Raw genomic sequence first — 20,814 nt, forward strand, 5'->3', positions numbered from 1 at the left:
CGTGCATTTGGCACGGCGTTTCATGCTCTCAAAGTACCAGACTCTGGAATGCTCATGGCAGACGCCGTGGACCAGCCTGCTTTCTTGGAACATTCCTCATATGAAGCAGAGATGATTTGCATTGAGACAAGTCCATGCAGAATATGTCTAGTAAACTCGTAATCGGTATAATGTACACTTCGTGACTAATTTACACATTTCACTTCAAAAACGTCGAAGTGGTATATAGTTGGTTCTTGCAAAAGTCGTTAGCTTTGACCAGAGAACCGAACATCAGAACTTACTGCACCCAAGGTCATATGTCAAAGCAGCATAGACCCAGACATATGTATTCGCTCAACCTAGTTATGACCCGATTGTATGGTATCAATGTCACCCGCTCGACCCTTGAGTATCTGTGCTCGGAGACACTTTTTGAAGCTTCCTGTACTCCTCTTCCAGGGCTTTCTGCATCTCAAACTCGGCTTGTCGCTCTAATCGAATCCGCTGCTTTTCCATATCTCGTTCAACGCCTTTGTGCATTTGCTATTAAGATACCAGAGAATTAGCCTCTTTAACTTGAGGGATACTGAGAAGTCTCCTAGCTTACCGCTTTCTCTTGCTCTTGGGACCAGTGCACAAAGTAAACGATCCCCGCAGTACCAAGACTGGTGAGCGCTAGTGTCACCTTGGAAGCTCGAGACATTGTAGTGCCCTCTAAGAAACGCCCCACGTAAACGGCTCAATCGCGATCTGACAATGCCTAATCTAAAAAGCCATATCGGTGATAATCATCAACGGCAGCGGTGTGGGATGGCAGAACCTCCGACCGCCTTGCGGGTCATTCGTGGCGTATGCGGTTCGGGGATGGAGCTGTTCATCACCAGCTCCACAACTCTACCTAATCTATCCTGAGCTCTGTCTCCTTTATTTGATTATTGTCGCGGTATCTAAAGACACTTCGGCACAATGGTGAGCTACGTGTGCTCTTGTGATTTGAAGTATGGCGGAGACGCTAACATAGTTGATCTAGTCCGCCCAGAACTCAGCAGGCATTCAGACCCTCCTCGATGTAGGTCATTCTGAGGTGATTGCTGTTGGACTTGGACTAATGCGCCCCTGTTAGGCTGAGAGAGAGGCTCAGAAGATTGTACAGCAAGGTTTGTATCTGTCTTCTTTATGACTGTTAAAGTTTTGGATTTCATGAGACCTTGCTAACCTCCTGCGACGCCAGCCAGAGAATGTATGCCCGCATGAACTTCGCACTCGATTGCCATATCTGACGATGGGTACAAATAGATCGCACGAAGCGGATAAGGGACGCAAAGGCAGAGGCTCAGAAGGAAATTGACGAGTACAGACAACAGAAAGAGGAGGAATTCAAGAAGTTTGAGGCTGAGGTGAGTCTCGATTCTGCCGATGGGTTCTGATGGATCCAATGCAGCGGGTCCGCAACCCCAGCGACCTCATAACTGTGGCTGACTATTGAACAATTCCACAGCACTCGAGCGGATACAAGAAGGCCGAGGAGGATGCCAACAAAGAGGCAGAGGCCAAACTTCAAGAGATTCAAGCTGCCGGCAAGGAGAAAGGCGGCAAGGTTGTTGATGACCTGATCAATGCAATCGTTGATGTTAAGCCTCAAGCGTCAGACAAGATAAAGGCATAGAAGTTTGGTACATCAATGTCTGCTGTCTTTAATCCCGTACGCAGTGGTTGCATCTGTTCGGTTTTTTGCTTGCTTTAGGGTCTTGAACATAGCTTCTGTGTTGCTGTTCGCATTAGATATCAAATATCCCTGTTTCTCTCCAGATTTCCTGCGCTGAGCAAGAACGATAGAAAAGATGGATGCCTTATCATAGTGAGCTTGATTGATGGTTGCAGATCAAGCGGGTATTCTATAGTCAGGCGTCCATCACCTACCATTCAACTGACAGTCCATCAGTGAAAGTCTGGCAATGTGTATAAATATGCGCACATCCATATTCGCCCATTGTTGCTCTCAGCGCCTGTGATTATTTGACAAGCATGTGCGGAGTAGATGGTAAATTCTGCCTGAGGCATGAATCACAGATCCACTTGCGTCATAAGGGCCGCGGCATCTATATCACAAGTAAACTTGTCCTTCTTCACTCCTCTTTCTTTGAAACAATTAAAACAAAAAACAAAATTTGGTGGATGAACATGGGACATGTTGGCGCACAATTAGATGCATCTGCACAAGTAAGGGTTGTTCTTCGCAGCCTTTGTAGGTGTTCCTCCTATCGGAGCTTCCACTCTTTACCATGCAAGAGCAATTCGCATAAGCATACAGGTCCATATACTTTTGATCCTCGACTACAAGATCTTGGAAAGGTTATACGAGATGAATATGCGGTAATCAGAGATCATTACGGTACGTCTTATGATTTCCCATCCTTCCTGTGTCCGAAGTCGGCTTGTTGATCGACCTTGGTCAGAAACCCCAAAGCATCCCGTTGTCCTTGCGCATGGGCTTTTAGGTTTTGATGAGTTGCGACTTGCTGGCCCTCTCCTTCCTGGAGTTCAGTACTGGCGCGGAATTAAGGAAGCTTTGACCCTGAAAGGAGTCAAAGTCATCACTGCAACTGTGCCTCCTTCAGGGTCCATTGAGATGCGCGCGAAGGAGCTGGTGAAGGATATAGATGAGGGCGCTCAGGGAAAAGCTGTAAATATTATCGCGTATGTATTCTCTACTTCAATAGGTTGAGGAATAGCTTTCAGACTGACTAGTGTACAGACATAGTATGGTAAGATAGTCCTTAACACATCTTGGTCGTTAAGGTATTCACAAGTCGTCTTACAGGGGTGAGATACTCTGTAATCAGATGAGACTGCTTTGATGATTTGTTTTGACCATGACAAGGGGTCTTGATGCTCGGTACATGATAAGTCGTCTAAGACCGAAGAAGTTCAAGGTCTTGTCTTTGACAACAATTGCAACTCCTCATCGAGGTATGTTGTATGCTTGAAATGATTCACGACTGTTTACTTAAATAGTTCAGGTTCTGCGGTTGCAGATTATGTCCTTGAGCGGATTGGCGGTGCGTTCCATGATTATTCTATAGAGGAAACAAACTCATATCTATAAACCTGCAGACGAACGGCTACCCCAGTTATATTATGCTCTCGGAAAATTCAAGGTTGAAACTGGCGCCTTTTCTCAGTTGACGCGCAAGTACATGGAAGATACGTTCAATCCAACGACGCCTGATGTTGAGGACGTTCGGTGAGTTGTCTGCAGCAAATCAAGGGCAGCAAGGCTGAGTATTGTACAGTTACTTCAGCTACGGCGCAGCGATGCAACCAAGCTTTTGGTCTATGTTCCGCTTGTCCCATCGCGTTCTCCAAGAGCTAGAAGGATATAACGATGGGCTAGTCAGCGTCGCTAGCAGCAAATGGGGAAAATACAAAGGTACCCTTGAAGGGGTCAGCCACCTGGACCTGATCAACTGGACCAACAAGTTCAAGTGGCTTGCGGGTGAGATAACTGGAAACAGGCAACGGTCTGTGAAATCTCTCCCTGGCCACGAGTCCGTCCACTAATATGAGCTGGTTGCAATTGTAGGTTCAACGCCATCGCGTTCTACCTTGACATTGCCGGTAGGATGCGTCAAATTTCTCGCGCGACCAACTTAGTCTGTGGCTGACCATCCATGTTAGATATGCTTGCTAAGGAGGGCCTTTGATGACGCTTTGTTCGGTTGTTGACGAGAAATCTTGATGCCTAGAGATCAGCAACTGGAAGCTACTGGATGATGCTCGTTTTTGTCCCTTTCTGGAAACTTGGCGATACCCGATTAAACTAGCGATTTCTATGACACGGCAATTGCATTGTGCATGACATGTCAAACGTAGGTATAGGTACATATCTTGACGCTGTCCAATAATGATCAGCCTCCTGCACAGCTTTCTGAATCAGTGGTAACATCGAGGGTGGCGGTGCAGCTCTATTTCCGTAGAATGCGAGTGGCTTTGCTCGAACCCTGGCCTAGGCCCAGAAGAACAGCAGATCAGAGAGAACCACAATTATTAGCCAATGAGAAGAAAAAAGGGATGAGGAGTTGTTGAAGGTAATAAGAGGACAGCACTTCTCTGTCTTTCGAATGTTACAATTTGAGACGAAGGTGAACCCCCTGTCAAAGTGTCCGGAAGAGTCACTAAGAGTGGCCCCACGCCCGCCTCTTGCTCTTCGTATTGGAAGAACGTCATATTTCCCACCCTCAGATACCCGTTAACTAGTTAGTTAGTCCATGCCGGACTCCCGTGCTTTTTTCTCCGTCTTACACTTGATCTCTATGACACTGGTGTGAATCTAATTTTTATAAGAACAGTTGTACAGTAATTCCATAAGACCACACTTGTATCGGCCGGTTGGCGTTTCGACGGAGACTGCACGCTGTCACTTCAACTACATCAACAACCACCATTTCCGCTATCATCTTGATCAGGAAGGCAACGCTCGGCTGCTGAGATCGGGTGCCTGCTATGTCTGTAACCATCCATCTGGACAGGCCTCATGCTCATTTCACCAATCTCGACTTCATAACGGGTAGAGTTGTGCTCCACCTCCCCTCAGAAGCTCCCATAGGAGGCATTCAAGTGAAACTTGAGGGAGAAAGCAGAACTCGACTCTCAGGCCCACGGCATCCACATAATGAGCAGTCGGATAAGAAACGGACGGAGCTTGAGGTTCATAAGGTTCGTCTATTCGGAACAGTAAATCAAAAATATCGGTTCGACTAACCGACTTGACAGATCTTGTACAAGGTTGAGACACTCTTCCCAACTCCGGCTGTTTTCAACCAGACAACTCAGAATACATCGTATACATTTGCTGCTGGGACGTACGAGTATCCCTTCCGATTCAAGGTGAGTATATGACCACTAGCTGAGGCGACGACGTCGGCTGACATGATTCAAGTTCCCTTTCAACAATTCATGCAGTTCACACAACAGTATGCTCACCAACCTGAACTTTACCGGGTTGAAGGTTGAGGTGGCCAAGGATACAAATCGACACGTTAAGAAAACCTTGCCTCCTTCTTTGAGTGGCTTTCCAGGCATGGCAGAGATCAAATATTATGTAAAGGCAACAGTCATCCGCCCACAGTTCTACAAGGAGAATCTGAGAGCCGTATGTACTAGTGTCCCTGGCAGTAGAGAATATCGTCATGAACAGCTGCTGACTTTTTACCAGATCACGCCGTTGAATTTCCTCCCAATCGAGCCTCCACGAACTGGAAGGCCTAACGAAGAGACGTATGCTAGACGTCAACATCAATTCAGCAAAGCTCCCGAAAAGATCAGAACCAAGAGTCTATTCTCCAAAGCCTCCTCCTCATCGCTCCGGGATGTGGGAGGAGAGCCTCTCCGTGTCTTTGCAGATGCAAGACTGCCAAACCCGTCCATTCTTACTTGCAATGAGCCAATACCTCTGAGGTTGCTGGTGAGGAAGGTGTCCGAGTCGTTCGAGACGATCTTCCTCCAGATGCTGCAAATTGAGCTGATTAGTTATACCCACGTCCTGGCCCATGATCTTCGGCGCACAGAAGGCGGCAGCTGGGTTCTTCTCAGCCGCAGTAATATGTCTATTCCTCTCGGCAGAGGAGGGGATCCCGCTGGTACAGAATGGCCACTTGATCCCTCCATGTGGAACCACATACCGTTGCCCAGCTCAGTCGCGCCATCTTTTGAGACTTGTAATATATCACGAAATTATGAACTCGAGGTACGAATCGGCTTGAGTCACGGGAGTATCGGAGACATGAAGGTATGTTTGGATCTGCGCACTGTGCTCAATGTTCCCGCTTTGCTGACATTCGAAGCCCCAACTCATCGTACTTCCCTTGAGAATGCCAGTCAAAGTGTACTCTGGAGTAGCTCCTCCACAAGCACTGCTAGATGCCATGGCTGCTACTGGTCAAGCGACCTTGTCTAAACCTGCACCGATGACCGGCCATCCTATGGATGATACAGTCGAGCGTCCACCAGTACCTCCCCGGCCAACGGGTCCGGTCATGCCTACCAGTGTAGAGGATGTCTATGACGAAGCACCCCCCAGCTATGAGGACGCGATGGCTGAAACCCTAAGTCCTGTGGATGGCCCCCGCCGCGAGTATAACCCACCAGATGCTTCTTCTTCCAGCAGAACCATTGAACCTGGAGCTGATTCGACATCGTCAGTATTCCGAAAAAAGGAACGTGAGGCCACATCGCCGTACAGCCACCCTACAGCCAACTCGTCGTCGGAATCGTTTGACATGCTTCCTTCTACCCCTCCGGAGTCTCATTCCGGCTCACCTCCCACATCTCCGGTTGCACGCCAGCAGAGTGTGCTCAAGATACACAAGGCGCTTCCTCCAGACGAGGAAAGTCCACCTCAATATCAGCAGGTTGCTGACAGCCCTACATCAGCGCCGCAAAGCCGCAATGATAGAGGACAACCTCAACCTGGCTTTCGTCCGCTCAATCTTGGAGTACCCAACAGAAAGCCTGTACCACGGACTCCAAGTACGGGAGGCTCATGAGCCTAGACTTGTCGTATTGGACGATGGCGACCCGTCTTTCGCATCAGGAAACGATCTTGTTCGGCATCTTCGCCCACAACAGCACTGTCGCAACAGCTAACAACCATGTCCCGACAGCTTTCCTCTTGGGAGAAGGTTTCCCATGGTCTGAGTTCAAGAAAAGAAAGACAGTAGAATCATATACGACTAATGGCCACCTCCACCAACAGCATACGATCCATCCGAAGGATGTTTGGCTCCCCTAGAGCCAGCATACCCCTCGTAAAAACTCTACATAATCTTTGATACCAGCCCATATTTGCCCTGAGATGCATGATTACTCTTCTACAATGTTGTTTATAATAAAAGATACTCTCGAGACAGAAATACACCTCATGCACTCTACGTGCAATGCATTTGTACTTTGTATTCAGATCCCTTCAAGCTTCATTGTAGCAAAGGGCCTTCACACGGCAAAGTTGATATTGCTTTACTAAAACAGTCCATCACTTAAACTGCCTTCCCTCCGCAAGTTTACAACAACTATAACATAGGGAATTTAATCTTTGGGGTTTTCTTTGAGAGACTGAGGATATGTTATGGGATGATGAGATGATGCCTCAGGCGTCTTAGGACCAAACGGGATTAGCGGCAAAGCCTCAAAGAAAAGAGCTCTCTCCGCGAGCTGTCAAGCTAGCTCTCCCTGTTGTTTTCAGCTGTGCCGTCTCGATCTTTCTCCAGTAATTGCATCTTCTTTTCGCAGATAGCAGCATGTGTGTCGTCTTTGCTTTCTACTTTCGTCTGTAACCTGTCAGTCTCAACCGGCTTCTTTACGCCGCTTGTGCTCTACCTCTCCCAATTTTTTCGCGTCACCGACTCCGACCACTTGCGATTGAACGGCATTATCCTCCAGAGTAAAGGATAGCACGAATTAGTGGCGGTTTCAAATGACAAATCCCTAGACAGATCAACGCCCCGCTATCTCTAGAAGCTGAAGGTGTTCAAGTACCCCCACGATGCGTCTCCACCTTATCATTCAGCGTCACGGTCTACCCGTGACGCGCATTCTTTGGACGACGTCACCGCCGTCAATGTACGGTCAAGCGACGCCTAGCTCCTCCGTAATTTCTGCTGCCTCTTCTGCTATTGCATCGACGCGGGTGCCGAATGCGCTATACTCAAGCGGTGGATATACCATCGCGCAGCTGCTGGAGGATGTCAATGAGGTGGTCCCGTTGGAAACGGAGCCGGCGATTTTCGACAGCGAATCGAGCGGCCAGTGGGGCTTGGAGGACTATGCCGTTGAAGTGGGCGGCTCCGAGTGTCTGCATTTCATGGAGGTCGATGGGCTCCTCAGAGATGGTGATGAAGTAGTGTAAGTCGATAGATCCGGCATCACCCTGCTGCTTGTGCGTGTCGACTGTCATTGCTTGGTGCTGATTTTGAGTCGTCAGTATCCGCGCCCTTCAAATTGCAGATCTCAGAGCGAGACGGCTCTCCGGCCGCCACCAGATTTCAAACGACGGCAAACATCTTATCGATGGGGTCCCGTTTGGCCGGCCTTTCCTCAAACGGCAAACGTCGTCCAGACCGGCGATTGCAATCCCACCAAGGAAGAAACGGCGCACTATGCTTGCGACTTGGGACGGTGATGATGAGGCACAGTGGACTATTCCTGGGCGAGTAAGCTCAATGAAGGAGCTCTCGAGACTCAAGGCTCATGACGATGATGGCATTCACGATGAATATACGGATTATCATCATGACGACGATTACGAAGACTACCATGAGAGTCAAGAGGAATCCGGGGACGGGACAGTCATCCGTCATCCCCTCAGTGAGGGCGAGGATGACGAAGCTTCGGAAAGCGACGCGGACGATTCAGAATTCGAGGCCGAAGACTTGGCGGAAGAGCTGGAGGCTCTTGAGAAAGACCGGGAGACGGTTAGCTTGCCGTCAGTGGAAGTACCAGAAAAAAAGCCCACCGGGCCTGGAGGCTATCCCCTGCGGACCAGGGCCAGTATCCTACGCACTACTTCCGGGCGCCACGCCGACCATCAAACTGCGATAAAAAGTCCATCTGAAGCAGGTTCTTCGCGACGAGACTCCAGAGCTGTGCGGTTCAAGGGGACCCAGCGGCAGGCGTCACCTTGTCCCTCTCAGAGTGAGGGCGATTCCCACTTGAGTAAGGCCGAGCAGGCTTCCGAGGACTCACCCTCCATATACAAGAGCTTCAGCAGCAGTTCCTCGAGTGACACCGATGATTCGACATCTGACGAGGAAGACTCGGCTTCTCATTCCGAAACAACGACTTCTGCTTCGGAGGTGTCCTCGTCTGAGTCTGAAGCAGAAGATGTTGAGTCTGAAGATGACGACTCGTCCTCCGAGTCAGACGAATCCACAACATCCGAATCAGAGGACGAGTCCCTTTCCAGTCCCGCTTCGAACAGGCAACTACAGCCCAAGGTGAACCCTCCAGGCCACGGTTCCCTCAGGACTAAGAAGAGCAATCAGCGCAACAAATTGCGACGGAGGCTCTCGAAGCTCAAGGAGCTTGGCGCTCTGCCTGCCGAAGCCGACTTTGCAACCCTCCGAGAATGGGAAGCGAAGAATGGGGTCTGGTACGAGCCACCTGAGCACAAGCCGAATGAGAAGCGCCGAACGAACGAAGAAGAACAGGAGGAGTTTGAAGCAAAAAGGCAAAAGTTGCTCCATGCCCTGGCAACAGGCGGAGTAGACGTCGATGCAATCATGGAGAAAGAGAATGAGCCCTCGGAGGCAAAGACGACGGACGAGCCAGTGGAGGAGGATGCCGAGTACAATGGGGCGGTTGTGGAACCTGCTAACAAACGACGTACTCTGGATGTCGCAAGCTCCAGACGGTTGCTTTTTGGGTCTCTAGGAGTGCGAGCACCACGGTCCAAGGAAGATGAAGAAGCCACTCGGAAGAAACTCGCAGGAAAAGTCAACAACTTCCGTGCCAAGATTTCAGAAGAGCAAGCTCCCGCTGAGGAAAGCGACAGTGAATCGGAAACAAACTGGCAGGACAAGCTGGTCCTCAAAGCTACTGAATGTGTTTTCGATGACATTGAGCTTTCTATACCTCCTTTCCCGTTTGAACAGCGCTGGGATGCCGAGGCTCATCAAATCATAAAGAAGCGCAAGGGCTGGGGGCGCAAGAGGAAGAGAAGACAGCAATTGCAGGTCTACGAGGCAGACGAGTACGAAGATTACGTGGAGGATAATAATGAACACTATGCCGAGGAAGACATTCAGCTCAATTACGATGATCCAGAGCAGCAGCTCAGCACCGAGCTCACGAACGGAGTCGAGTCAGCGGGTGAAGAGCCATCAGAAAACACACAGGACGATCTCCCTCCTCTACCAGTGGATCTGAGCTCTGTCCGGGATCTGACGGAAGGCGATTTGAAGCAAGGATCAGTGATCGCTTTCAAACAGCTTGTTGTGTCCAAGGAGACGAACTGGCAACCTACTGTGTCCGATTATCTTGTGGCGAGGATAGACAACGTCTTCGAAGACAATGTACTCAAGCTGCAGCTTGCCAAGCGCGACCGGCGACAAGTCGAGCAACCCGACGAGGATGACGAAGAAGACGGCACTCGAGGATATGACAAATTCGAAATGCCCGGCATGGACGACGATCAAGCGGAAGACGACGGTTTCCGAGAGATATCATTCGCCGATCTGTTTGATGCAAAGCTCGTTCAAGCTGCGGATGTGGCAGACGTTGGGGGTGCCGACAAAGTCAGCAAGTCAGTACATTGATCCTCTTTCCACTACTCGAGTTGTCTGGCGTTCATGCGCTCACCGAAACTAAGCTCCTCCGCAGCTGAGGGTTCCTTTGTTCAGAATTCCAAGACCACCGGCGAGGATGAAACGATGCGTGAGGCTGAGGCAGTCAATGATAGCAATAGGAACTCTCCCCAACCGTCTGTCAGTTCGCATGCTCGTGAGGTGCCTGCAGACGAAACCGTCGAGGCAGTTGATCATACCGCAGAAGGCACCGGAGGTAGTGGTCCAGAAGAAGACGCCAGCCCTGTTATACAATCACCACAATTCGTTGGATTTCACTCTCCTCAAGCGGAGACGCAACCGTCGCTCTCCGAGCCGAGCCCTGAGCAGGAGACTGGCGAAGTCACCTCTGCTGGTACTCAGAATGCAGATGGGGGCTATGATAGTGGAAAACAATCCAATTCCCTTCCAAAAGCCACAGAGGCCCCCTCAACTCTTCGGTCTACTGTTCCTCCCAACGCCTTCGATGACGCTCCTCCGGCGACCGGTTCAGAAGACGAACTGCAATTGCTCAGCAGCCCGGACAATTTCGTTAATTTCAACCGTTTGCTTGAACAGCTCTTCCAGGGCAAGCGGCCGACTCCGGGCTCCCCAGTTCCGAAGGATGAGCCAGGCGACAGTCCGGGGATGCCAAGGTCACGGGCATCATCGTCTTCTAGTTCTTTCGTGCCTAACCCGTTCTACGAAGTCGACAAGGCCCATGAAGAGCGCCTGCGACGAAGCTCGCAGAAAGCCAAGGGCGATACTGTGACAGTAGAAGATGAATCGGCGGTGGACTCCGCGCCGCCAAAGTCCCAGTTATCCACTCCCATATCCCGCAAGACTCCTACAAGCGCACAGCCGCAGAGGTCTCCTACGCCTCAGGACCAATCTCTCAAGAGTTCAATCGAAGAAAGCAACTGGCTGACCCGGCTCGACGAGGCGTCTGGCACTCAGCCTCCCACAGCATCGCAGCTCTCGAATATAGTCGATCTGACTCAGTCCAGTCCGCCGGTCTCGCCTGGCGGAAGTGATGAGGACTTTGCCAAATCACATCGACTGCCGCGGGGTCCTGGGTGGGTGCAGAAGAATGTTCCGAGCACGCGGAGGCGCACCAGGCTTTCTTCATCCAGAGTCAAACGCAAACACTGAATGACACGCATCTAGCCACCCAGCCAGACACATGAATAGTGGAAGAAGGATTGTAAATATCTATTTGCTGTGAATGTGTATTTTGTTTGTTGTCCATATGTTTCTATGTTAGGCGCTGAAGGAGTTGAAGTGTACATAATGTCTTTCTTGGTTGTACCTATTCTACCACTCATAGCTATCTAATTTGCTCAAACTCATGATTGCTGCGACCCTTTCAGTACCTTAATTCTACTTTACCTCTTTTTTTCTCTGCGTTGTGGCGTAACGGAACTCGCATTTTGATCGACATGGAGCCACCCAGTAGATATATATCAAGTCTAAAGTAGAGCCGGAAGAGAAACAGGCTACCAGAACAGGTGGTCAAGCACAAATACAGTTGTTGATATACTCTTTTGACTCTATGTACCCTGTAGACTTCCCTTTAACCATAGATTTGCTGAGTGTCTCGCTCTGTTCATTATTCCACTAACTTGCAAACCACCCACCATACCACAATAATGTGACGTTTTCTCCTTGTGGTGCTTTGCTTAAGCTAGGTACATTATACAACAAAGCACAAAAAAGCGAGAATCATGAATATAAATCGAATCAAAAATGATGTCAAATCTGGTGCTCCTATCTCTTTTTTCATAGCACCTGGTAGGTTATTATCACATGTAGCCTTCTATCTTATCTATCTGATCTATACCACTCTATGTAGTCGGTGATATTTACTTCACCCTTTTGGTAATGGATTGATGTATGGACCATTGACGTTATGACCGGTAGAGCCGGAACTGATATCATATAGGACCGCATTACTACCCATACGAAGAACCTAAGGTAGATCATTGTATCATATCCTGTTCTTTCTCTGATGATAGAATGGTGGATGACAATTTGAGTGCTGTGATTGGTCACAGCCAGCATTTGTCACGACGTCATCGTCCATTACCCCGACAGACGAGAAGCAGCAGCAGAAGCAGTGGTAAGATGAATAGATGGAGTATCTACTCCAGACCTTTAGTCTATATCAAATGGAAGAAAGGGAATGAATGATTCCCGTGTACATGTCCTACCGAAGTTAATGATTTTTCTCTAGCAATAATAATACTCTCGATCTACTCCGTATTGATCAATCGTCCTACAGAATTACTTATGCATTTACCCCTCCCCCGCGGGTCACGCATCTACTGCAATTTATCTAGGACCCAGGTTTTTCCTTCTTCTCTGTCCTCTTCTACTCGTCTTTCATCATCCTTTTCTTCCAATCGCGCCGGCCGCTGTGCCTGTGGTTGTCGCAATTCCGCCTCTTGCTCCTGCTCCTGCTGTGTTCATCCATCCTCTCTATCCCCTTCAACCAAAGCTACTAGATCATTTACTACCACCGCTTCGCGCACCCTATCCCGCACATCACCATCCAGAATGGCGCAGGAATACAAACTCAAGGACATCTCGTCCCTAGCGGACATCAAGAACATGGACAAGGTCGAGTCGGAGGTCGAGGGTGTCGAGGGCGGCAAGGTCCTGGTCCTGCGATTCAATGGCCAGGTGCATGCGATGAGCCCCAAATGTACCCATTACGGAGCTCCGCTGAAGCTGGGGGTCGTTGCTCCTGATGGTCGAATTACCTGTCCCTGGCATGGAGGTATGTTGGTCCTGGTAAGGGAGTTGGGCTGATTGGATGCTGATCATCGTGGGCAGCCTGTTTCAATATTGGCAGCGGTGATGTGGAAGATGCCCCTGCTCCCAACGCATTGAACAAATTTGAGCTTGTGGAGAAGAACGGTGCGGTCTATATCAAGGGTGATGAGGCTGCGATCAAATCTGGACAGAGGGATCCAGTGTTCAAATGCAGCCCTTCCACTGGGGAGAAGGTGGTCATTGTTGGCGGGTAAGTCTTTGATCTTTACAGCGCCACGAGTCTACAGAGCTGACGAGGCGATGCTACACAGTGGAAGCGGTACGTTCGGGCTCATCCAGGCCCTCCGTGAACTGAAATACAAGGGAGCGATCACAATCATCTCCAGAGAACCAAACCTTATCATCGACAGGACAAAGTTGTCCAAGGCACTCATTCCCGATGCCGAGAAGATCCAGTGGCGTCCTAAGGAGTGGTACGAGGCCGCCTCCATCGAGACCGTCTTCGACGAGGTGACCTCCGTCGACTTTAGCAGCAAGTCCGTCTCCACAAAGTCCGGCAAATCCTTCCCATACACCAAGCTGGTTCTTGCTACCGGTGGTGTGCCGCGCACACTGTCCATGGAAGGCTTCAATGCCCTCGGAAACATCTTCCTGCTGCGCTTCGTGACCGATGTGCAGAACATCCTCAAGGCGGTTGGCGACAAGAACAAGAAGATCGTCGTTGTGGGTAGCTCGTTCATCGGTATGGAAGTCGGCAACGCCCTCTCCAAGGAGAACGAGGTGACCATCGTTGGTCAAGAAGCCGCCCCCATGGAGCGCATCATGGGCGTCGAAGTCGGCCGGATCTTCCAGCGCAACCTGGAAAAGAACGGCGTCAAGTTCAAGATGTCCATCGGCGTCGAGAAGGCAACCCCCTCAGCGGCCGATCCCAGCAAAGTCGGCGCCGTCCACCTCAAAGACGGCACCGTGCTGCCCGCAAACCTAGTCATCCTGGGCGTAGGCGTCCGCCCCGCCACCGATTTCCTGCAGGACAACCCAGCCGTCCAGCTCGAGAAGGACGGCTCCATCAGGACGGACGAGTACTTTGCCGTCCCCGGTCTGAACAACGACGTCTTCGCCATCGGCGACATCGCCACATACCCCTACCGCGGGCCCGGCGCAGACCAGGTAAACGGCACCCCCACCCGCATCGAGCACTGGAACGTCGCGCAGAATGCAGGCCGCGGCGTCGGCCGCGCCATCGTCCACGCCCTCAACACGGGCTCGCTGCAGTCCCTGCGCCCTAAGGCGTTCATCCCCATCTTCTGGTCTGCCTTGGGTGCGCAGCTGCGCTACTGCGGGAATGCCCCCAATGGCTGGGATGGACTGGTGCTCAAGGGCGAGCCGGAGAATGCCAAGTTCGCCGCGTACTACTGCAAGGGCGAGACGGTGGTGGCGGTCGCGACGATGGGCATGGATCCCATTATGAGCAAGTGCGCCGAGTTGATGCGTCGGGGCAACATGCCATCCAAGTCGCAGATTGAAAGTGGAGTGGATGTGTTGGCGGTTGACGTGCCGCAGGAGGTGACGATGTAATAATCCGTGGTCGGGCAGTTCGCACATATGACGGTTGATTTTGATATAAATAATCAAGTGCTTCAAGATTGTGTATTGTGTAACTCATCCAAGCCATCTATCAAGTTCCAATGCCAGTACGGCTCAGTACTCGGGTTGGAGAGCTTTTCTGTATTTCACTAGCAGATACCATGACAACGCTGAATGAATTTTGATTTCTCCCTTCTAACGCCAAACAAGCATTGAATATATAACAGGGAAAGACGCCGCGGTGCGTCTATGGTAAATGACAAAACTAGTTAGTTATCGTCGGTCTGGATCATTTCTCCTCCTTTTTCTTCTTCGATTTCGAGGACTTTGATTTCTTCTCCTTTTCCGTCTTGCGGTCCTTCTTCTTGCTCGGTGATTCTTCCAAGGCTCCCGTATCTGCGTCGGCGTCGGCGTCGGCGTCTGCATCGGCAGTGTTCAGCTGCGTCTCCGGAGCAGCCGAGGTCGAACCTGCTAATGCGCCGGACATGGTGTTCGAGGGTTCCCACTGTCCCTGTGGTGGTCGAGGAGTCATAGAAGAGTAATTCCCATTGTGCTCATCTTCGAGGACTCCGGCTTCCTCTTCGGGCGACAGCATTGTACCCTCGATGCTGAGGAAGCCACGCTCGCGATCGGAGCCGGGGATGACGTCGATATCGACGACTGTGAACCGGACCGTGCCGCGGACGCGGTGCCCCGAGACAGACTGGAAGTAGCCCTCCGCGGCGGACTCGTCGTCCTCGGCGGAGCCGTTGTTAAGGTCCATGGTTTCGGAGAAGGGGTTGGCGTCGGAGGCGAGCGAGGTAGGCTTGAAGTGTTCCTTTTCCGGGTCAAAGTGAGACGAGGGCTCGGAGTCGTCCTCGTCTTCGGTCGACGAGAAGACCTTCTTCTTCGGCTTTTCTCCGCTGTTGAATCCTTCTTCTTCTTCTTCTTCGCCGGGTGGCACCCATTTCCAGTTCGAGGGGAGTCTTTTGCGCTCGATTCCGACGGAGAACAGGTTCAGGACGACGGCGCCGAGGAAGCCCTCGGATTGGACGTTGACCCAGCCCTCGAGAATCTGGCCGCGCTGGGGACGGAAGACTAGAAACGTGGCTGTCAGGTAGACGTACAGGACGCCGTACTCGTCTGCCGTCTTTGCGAGAGTCAACGGCTGTGGGTTGTCATGTGGATCAGAGGAGGGGGAAGAGGCGCTCGGCGGTTCGCTTGATATCGAGGCGTTGGAGTAGGCCAGAATCACGCCCTGTAGAGGGGGGTAGTATGTGAGGAGGAGAGGCGAGAGGTGCTCTGCCAGCAGAGAGGCCAGCGCATGGGTGGGCGAGATGGCGATGGGCGATAGCGGAAGGTAGAGTGTTGCGGTGGTCAGAACATAAGGCGAGTCGGAGGGTGATGGTGCGTCCTCGGACGACTTTTTCTTGCTCTTCTCTTTGCTCTTGGAGGATTTTTTGCTTGTTGTCTCGTGGACTGTTGTCTCGTCGGCGATCAGGTTGGAGTCGTGCTTCCGCTTCTTCTTCGAGGACTGGTCCTTGTGCTTGTGTTTGCGCTTGCGCTCAGGCTCTGCCACTGCCGCAGGCGCAGGGCTCGAGTCTACATCCATTGCATCGACAGCCATTGTGCAATGGGAACGCCCCCAGTCTTATCTAGTGGAGTGTTGAAGATCGACTTGCGGAGGTCGAGAACTTTTTTTCTTTCGCGTTTTTTACATTCTTCCCCGTTGGGGAGAATTCGGTAGGCGGTGGGCTAGGCGGTGAAGATGATGACAGCGAACCATATCATAACTCCAGCGCCAGAGTAAACATCACAGTTCAGCTTTCTATAGAGTCGTCGCATAATTGGATACGGCGCTTTATTGCTTGATGGAGAGGGTGTATCTGCAGTCATGTCGTCTCTTTTGTCTTTTGTTGGGTGGGCTGTGCTTCCAAATGTAGGTACCTCTGTGCAGATGAATGATCGCATATCCACCTCTTATCTTCATACTCTTGTTAACACGGTTGCTTGCAGTATGTGACTTCGATTCTCCAGAATGTCTACTATGGAATCACAATCCGCGCTGGGGAACCGCGGCCTCAACCGCCATCACCGCGTTATGCTCGGCACCGCCGTCGGATCTTCATCCTAGTCGTCACGAGCTATCTCCTGTACACACTCTACGAAACATTTCATCAAGTTCAGGTGACCGGCGATTTCTACCGGGCTCTCGGTGTCTCTCCCTTGGCCGACGAGAGGACTATCAAATCGCGGTTTCGGCGGCTGGCGGCTCAACATCACCCGGACAAGCTGGGCTACGGGGATGGTGGCCCATCCGATGATTACTTTGTGTACCTGAAGCTGGCACAGGATACATTGTTGGACCCTGCCAAGCGATTCGCATACGACCGATTTGGTCCAGATATGCTGTCCTGGGGTGATCGAAAGACGATGCAGGACTTTCTCTTTGCTGGGCTACAGCGATCGGTACCGCAGTATGTGGTTGGATTCCTGACAATCATTGTTCTGAATTTTGCTTGGTGGCCAAACTGGGGTCGCTATGTAAGTCATCAACCGGGCGTCTTTCCTGCTGCAATAATCAGTCTACTAACTCGTATCAGTGGCGTTTCTTCACATTCGCTGCGCTCATCACCCTCGAAGCAGCCCTGATCACTCGCCCTAAAGCGCTTTTCATGCCTGGTTTCTATATTCCACAGGGCATCCGAAGCTTGCTGGGAATCTCTCCCACTTTCTACCTCTTACCCTTCCAGATCTTGACGCTCGCGCAGCGCGCTTCGGTCACTCTACATATATTCATCTCCCAGCTGACGCCGCCAGAAGTGAGCAAGGGATCGTCGTCTGCGCCAGGGGAGCGTATCCATCCGCAGACGATGCAACGGCTCGCGCAGCTGGCTCAACTCTCCCGCGCTACGGACGGTGAGGCAACACGGCTTCTTCAGCTGGGCCTTGCTCCCTTCCGAGGGGACCGGGAAGGAACCGCTACGTTGCGAAAGGGAATGAAGGAGGGTCTGGTGCTGAGCAGTGTGAGGGCCAGTCCGGAAGTTCAGCAGGCTATAGCGCAGGTAATGGAGCGCAATAGGCCGGACAAGAATGGCAAGGCTGATTGAATTGGCCTCTCGGACGCTATACAGCTGTCATCTGCATTGATACCAGCGTTGAATATATTTTTGGAGCCTAAGCAACGCTTTTCTGCGCATGTAGATATTGCATTTATATATTAAAACGTAGACCTATTGACCGAACAACATCAAGTCTCAGGAAACATCATCACGGTCTTTAAATAATTATCTTAGCCCTTTCCAAATCTTTCTACAGAGCAGTGATAGACTGGCTTGAAACATCCGGATACACGGTTCGCGATGCCGCTTGTGCATCTCATCAATTTCCATGGATTTATGTAATTTTTCTCATTTCCCGAGGGCTGGGCGGTTAGTTAGTTAGTCTGATCTGGGATTGCGCAATTACGATTACGGATGCGAATGGAAATTCCGTTTCGCCCTCGAGTGGATTTTTCTTTCTGCGATCGTGGATTCGTTCCGAATGTGGCGAGCCGGTCGGGGGCTGACTTTCTTGGTTCTCCAGCAGTTTCGTTACTTGCCCTTCTTGGATACAGAGTAAGATTGTATTGAGATGGTCTGTGGGACGATGATGCTCATGTTCATCGTTGATGGAATCGCTCGATTTTACTAATCTAGTGCTATTCAGACTGGTTACTGTATGAAGTATTTCGAGGATTTTGATGCATCAGGTGAATGAATGGTGTTGATTTGTCAAGTGATGAGGTGGTGATGGTGACGCTTTCACAGAGTAGCATGATCGTGATGCTTGTGATCCATCCAGTATGGGCCCTTACCTTGTAAAAGTCAATACAGCCATAGGACCATCACAGTCCACATTCGACGAAAGATTCTTATGGATATTGGATGGAATCCGGCAAGACGGAAGCTGTGGAATTCAGAGTCTACCTTAGTCTAGGTAACCGGGTTGATGCGGGATAGATACCAATCCATCCATAAGATTGCACTATTTCGAGTAACACCGTCCGTAGTAATAGTGTACTAGTCTCTCGAGTTATCAGGCAAAAGTTCGAATATAGGAATGAATATGAGATACGAATATAGTACTGTGCTATATATTACATTCAATGAGATGCCTGTCATGGAGGAGGGGTTACAAGGCGCAGCTCTTGAGCATGATATATTACTTTAGGGTGAATAACAATCATCTCCGAACGGGTACGGCGAACGACCTAAACGGAGTAATTCGATGATCAGAGTATTGTTACCCCCGTTGACAATAGAGAAAGTCAATGACAGAGATCCGTGTCAATGAGTCCTCTAGAAGTACAAATAGGCATTTCAATTTCGCCCATAGCAGTAGGAATTGTAAGATACGCAAACAAAGGTATACTACTGAGGTACCCTACTGTATACTGAAAGCATGCCTCTATAAGGCCAAATAGGATGTGCATTACTGGTTATAACTTGACCGGTATGGTACTGTCATTTACGTAGATTTTATCTCATTTTCCTGTGTAATTGATTGGTACTAGACGCGTACCTGGGTAACATTACCACCCTCGAACGCCGGTCTGACATTCCCATACTCTCTCCCATCCATCGGCCTCCTCACCCTGACAATCGACCTGACTCTGACCGCACCGAACGAAAGTCTGGCTGAGTTCCCCTAAAGTAGACGAGTGAAGAAGAAAAAAACACACACAAATCAAACCAACAATGAAACCACCACACAGCGCCTCGACATCCCCATCCCTTTCTTCCATCCCCCGTCCATCTTTCCTTATTATTCCTCCCTCACCCTCCTCACCCTCTCTTTATCTACTTCCCCCAATATCATCACCACCACCACCACTACCGCTTCCTCGGACTATGTCACCTCTGCTTCACCCTTACTACCGACCTCAGCCCTGCCAGACTTTTGCCTCGCCCTGACCAAGTGTCGCCCTCCGCTTTCGAACGTCTTGGAACCAACTAACCTAACCCAACCTACGCAATTTGTCCATCTGACACTCACGTCACGATCACATTTACATCCCAATCACCCCGTGTCGCACATTTAATCGGCACTGCTACTTTTGCTCTTGACGGGTTTAGCAATAGCCTTTGTCAAGAGTAAAAAGTAAACGAAAAATCACTGTTTTACCTCCCAAGAGAAAAGCAATCATCTCTCTATTCAGACGAAAACAATGGCGGCTGCTACATCCGCCACAAACGGTCGTTCCAACCGCTCTGCGGCCCCCAAGGCAATCGTGGTCCTCAGGTTGTCGCCGGAACTGCTCAGTCGGTTTGCTAGTCCGGATGTTAAGGAAAAAGCGACCAAGAAAAATAACACCAGCGCCACTCCACCCGTCAAGGAGAAGGAGCCCTCATCCCCTGCCTCGTCGTCTGCAGACCCTCCCATCCCGCCATCGTCCGTCGACAATGCTTCAGATGCCGCATCAACTCCTGCTCCTGGGACATCCGCCGCAGACACCCCTCGTCGCAACGGTTTACCGGCTCCTAAGTCGGGAACCAAGCGAAGCGCCGGCCAGGCGACCGAATCTTTCTCTAGACCCAGGGGAAAGCCAGGTCCGAAGAAGAAGCCCAGACTGTACGTTCATGTTCCTCTCGCCGTCCATTTGCCTTTACCATCTTGCTAACTCCCCACGTTCTACAGAGACGATGGAACTGGCGATTCTGTCAAAGTAGCCTCCTCCCGGTTGGGACCCAAGGCCAACATGGGTGCCATCAACGCCGGTCTTCGCGCCTTGGATCGATCTGGAACCCCTTGTCGCAAATGGGAACGGAAGGCCCTTCAGCTGAAGAGCTTCACAGGTATCCAGTGGCAATTGCCATCATGGCGAGCTCCTCGACCACAAAAGACGGAGATAAACGGCGAGATGAAAGAAGCTGCTCTCGACACCGGTGATAGTGACAGCAAGGCCAACCAGAGTGCTAGCGGTGCGCCCAGCGAGAAAAGCAACTCCGGCGATACAGAGCTTACTCCGGTGCCTCCTAATATTACCGAAGCATCTTCGCCAGCAATTGCTATGACTGCATAGTTTCGTCCAGCTGAAGTTTACTATGCTCCTCAATCCACCGTTTACTCTTCTTGTACAATATTACTATGATTCCGCTTTTTTCTGTTTTCTTTGACGACTTCAAGCGTGTGGTTT

At 50.7% G+C, this 20,814-nt stretch overlaps 9 protein-coding genes across 9 annotated transcripts; 7 read left to right on the forward strand and 2 right to left on the reverse strand.

Annotated features, from left to right (window-relative positions):
* Window positions 1-372: 372 nt before the first annotated feature.
* Aspvir_008160 (protein PET117) lies at window positions 373-685 on the reverse strand (the record flags this gene model as incomplete). Its single annotated transcript, XM_043271336.1, has 2 exons — window positions 373-525; window positions 590-685. 2 exons carry the CDS (start codon window positions 683-685, stop codon window positions 373-375), a joined length of 249 nt encoding a protein of 82 aa, XP_043127271.1.
* A 263-nt stretch (window positions 686-948) lies between these two features.
* On the forward strand, window positions 949-1,648 carry Aspvir_008161 (uncharacterized protein; the record flags this gene model as incomplete). The annotated part of the gene is made up of 5 exons (XM_043271337.1): window positions 949-951; window positions 1,013-1,051; window positions 1,106-1,139; window positions 1,279-1,379; window positions 1,481-1,648. The coding sequence occupies 5 exons, from the start codon at window positions 949-951 to the stop codon at window positions 1,646-1,648; spliced, it is 345 nt and encodes a 114-aa protein (XP_043127272.1).
* Window positions 1,649-2,383: 735 nt separating this feature from the next.
* Aspvir_008162 (triglyceride lipase) lies at window positions 2,384-3,543 on the forward strand (the record flags this gene model as incomplete). The annotated part of the gene is made up of 5 exons (XM_043271338.1): window positions 2,384-2,679; window positions 2,864-2,952; window positions 3,003-3,041; window positions 3,097-3,226; window positions 3,276-3,543. The coding sequence occupies 5 exons, from the start codon at window positions 2,384-2,386 to the stop codon at window positions 3,541-3,543; spliced, it is 822 nt and encodes a 273-aa protein (XP_043127273.1).
* A 942-nt stretch (window positions 3,544-4,485) lies between these two features.
* Aspvir_008163 (arrestin (or S-antigen), N-terminal domain protein) lies at window positions 4,486-6,527 on the forward strand (the record flags this gene model as incomplete). The annotated part of the gene is made up of 5 exons (XM_043271339.1): window positions 4,486-4,698; window positions 4,756-4,869; window positions 4,922-5,134; window positions 5,198-5,770; window positions 5,826-6,527. 5 exons carry the CDS (start codon window positions 4,486-4,488, stop codon window positions 6,525-6,527), a joined length of 1,815 nt encoding a protein of 604 aa, XP_043127274.1.
* A 995-nt stretch (window positions 6,528-7,522) lies between these two features.
* On the forward strand, window positions 7,523-11,450 carry Aspvir_008164 (uncharacterized protein; the record flags this gene model as incomplete). The annotated part of the gene is made up of 3 exons (XM_043271340.1): window positions 7,523-7,881; window positions 7,961-10,279; window positions 10,346-11,450. The coding sequence occupies 3 exons, from the start codon at window positions 7,523-7,525 to the stop codon at window positions 11,448-11,450; spliced, it is 3,783 nt and encodes a 1,260-aa protein (XP_043127275.1).
* A 1,404-nt stretch (window positions 11,451-12,854) lies between these two features.
* On the forward strand, window positions 12,855-14,648 carry nfr1 (putative AIF-like mitochondrial oxidoreductase (Nfrl); the record flags this gene model as incomplete). The annotated part of the gene is made up of 3 exons (XM_043271341.1): window positions 12,855-13,077; window positions 13,134-13,323; window positions 13,385-14,648. 3 exons carry the CDS (start codon window positions 12,855-12,857, stop codon window positions 14,646-14,648), a joined length of 1,677 nt encoding a protein of 558 aa, XP_043127276.1.
* A 298-nt stretch (window positions 14,649-14,946) lies between these two features.
* Aspvir_008166 (DNA-directed RNA polymerase I subunit RPA43) lies at window positions 14,947-16,263 on the reverse strand (the record flags this gene model as incomplete). Its single annotated transcript, XM_043271342.1, has 1 exon — window positions 14,947-16,263. One exon carries the CDS (start codon window positions 16,261-16,263, stop codon window positions 14,947-14,949), a length of 1,317 nt encoding a protein of 438 aa, XP_043127277.1.
* Window positions 16,264-16,530: 267 nt separating this feature from the next.
* On the forward strand, window positions 16,531-17,746 carry Aspvir_008167 (J domain-containing protein; the record flags this gene model as incomplete). The annotated part of the gene is made up of 3 exons (XM_043271343.1): window positions 16,531-16,575; window positions 16,653-17,180; window positions 17,240-17,746. The coding sequence occupies 3 exons, from the start codon at window positions 16,531-16,533 to the stop codon at window positions 17,744-17,746; spliced, it is 1,080 nt and encodes a 359-aa protein (XP_043127278.1).
* Window positions 17,747-19,845: 2,099 nt separating this feature from the next.
* Aspvir_008168 (uncharacterized protein) lies at window positions 19,846-20,700 on the forward strand (the record flags this gene model as incomplete). The annotated part of the gene is made up of 2 exons (XM_043271344.1): window positions 19,846-20,249; window positions 20,316-20,700. 2 exons carry the CDS (start codon window positions 19,846-19,848, stop codon window positions 20,698-20,700), a joined length of 789 nt encoding a protein of 262 aa, XP_043127279.1.
* Between the last annotated feature and the right edge of the window lie 114 nt (window positions 20,701-20,814).

The sequence above is a fragment of the Aspergillus viridinutans genome, assembly GCF_018404265.1.
Source record: "Aspergillus viridinutans IFM 47045 DNA, scaffold_6, whole genome shotgun sequence".
NCBI classification, from domain to species: domain Eukaryota; kingdom Fungi; phylum Ascomycota; class Eurotiomycetes; order Eurotiales; family Aspergillaceae; genus Aspergillus; species Aspergillus viridinutans.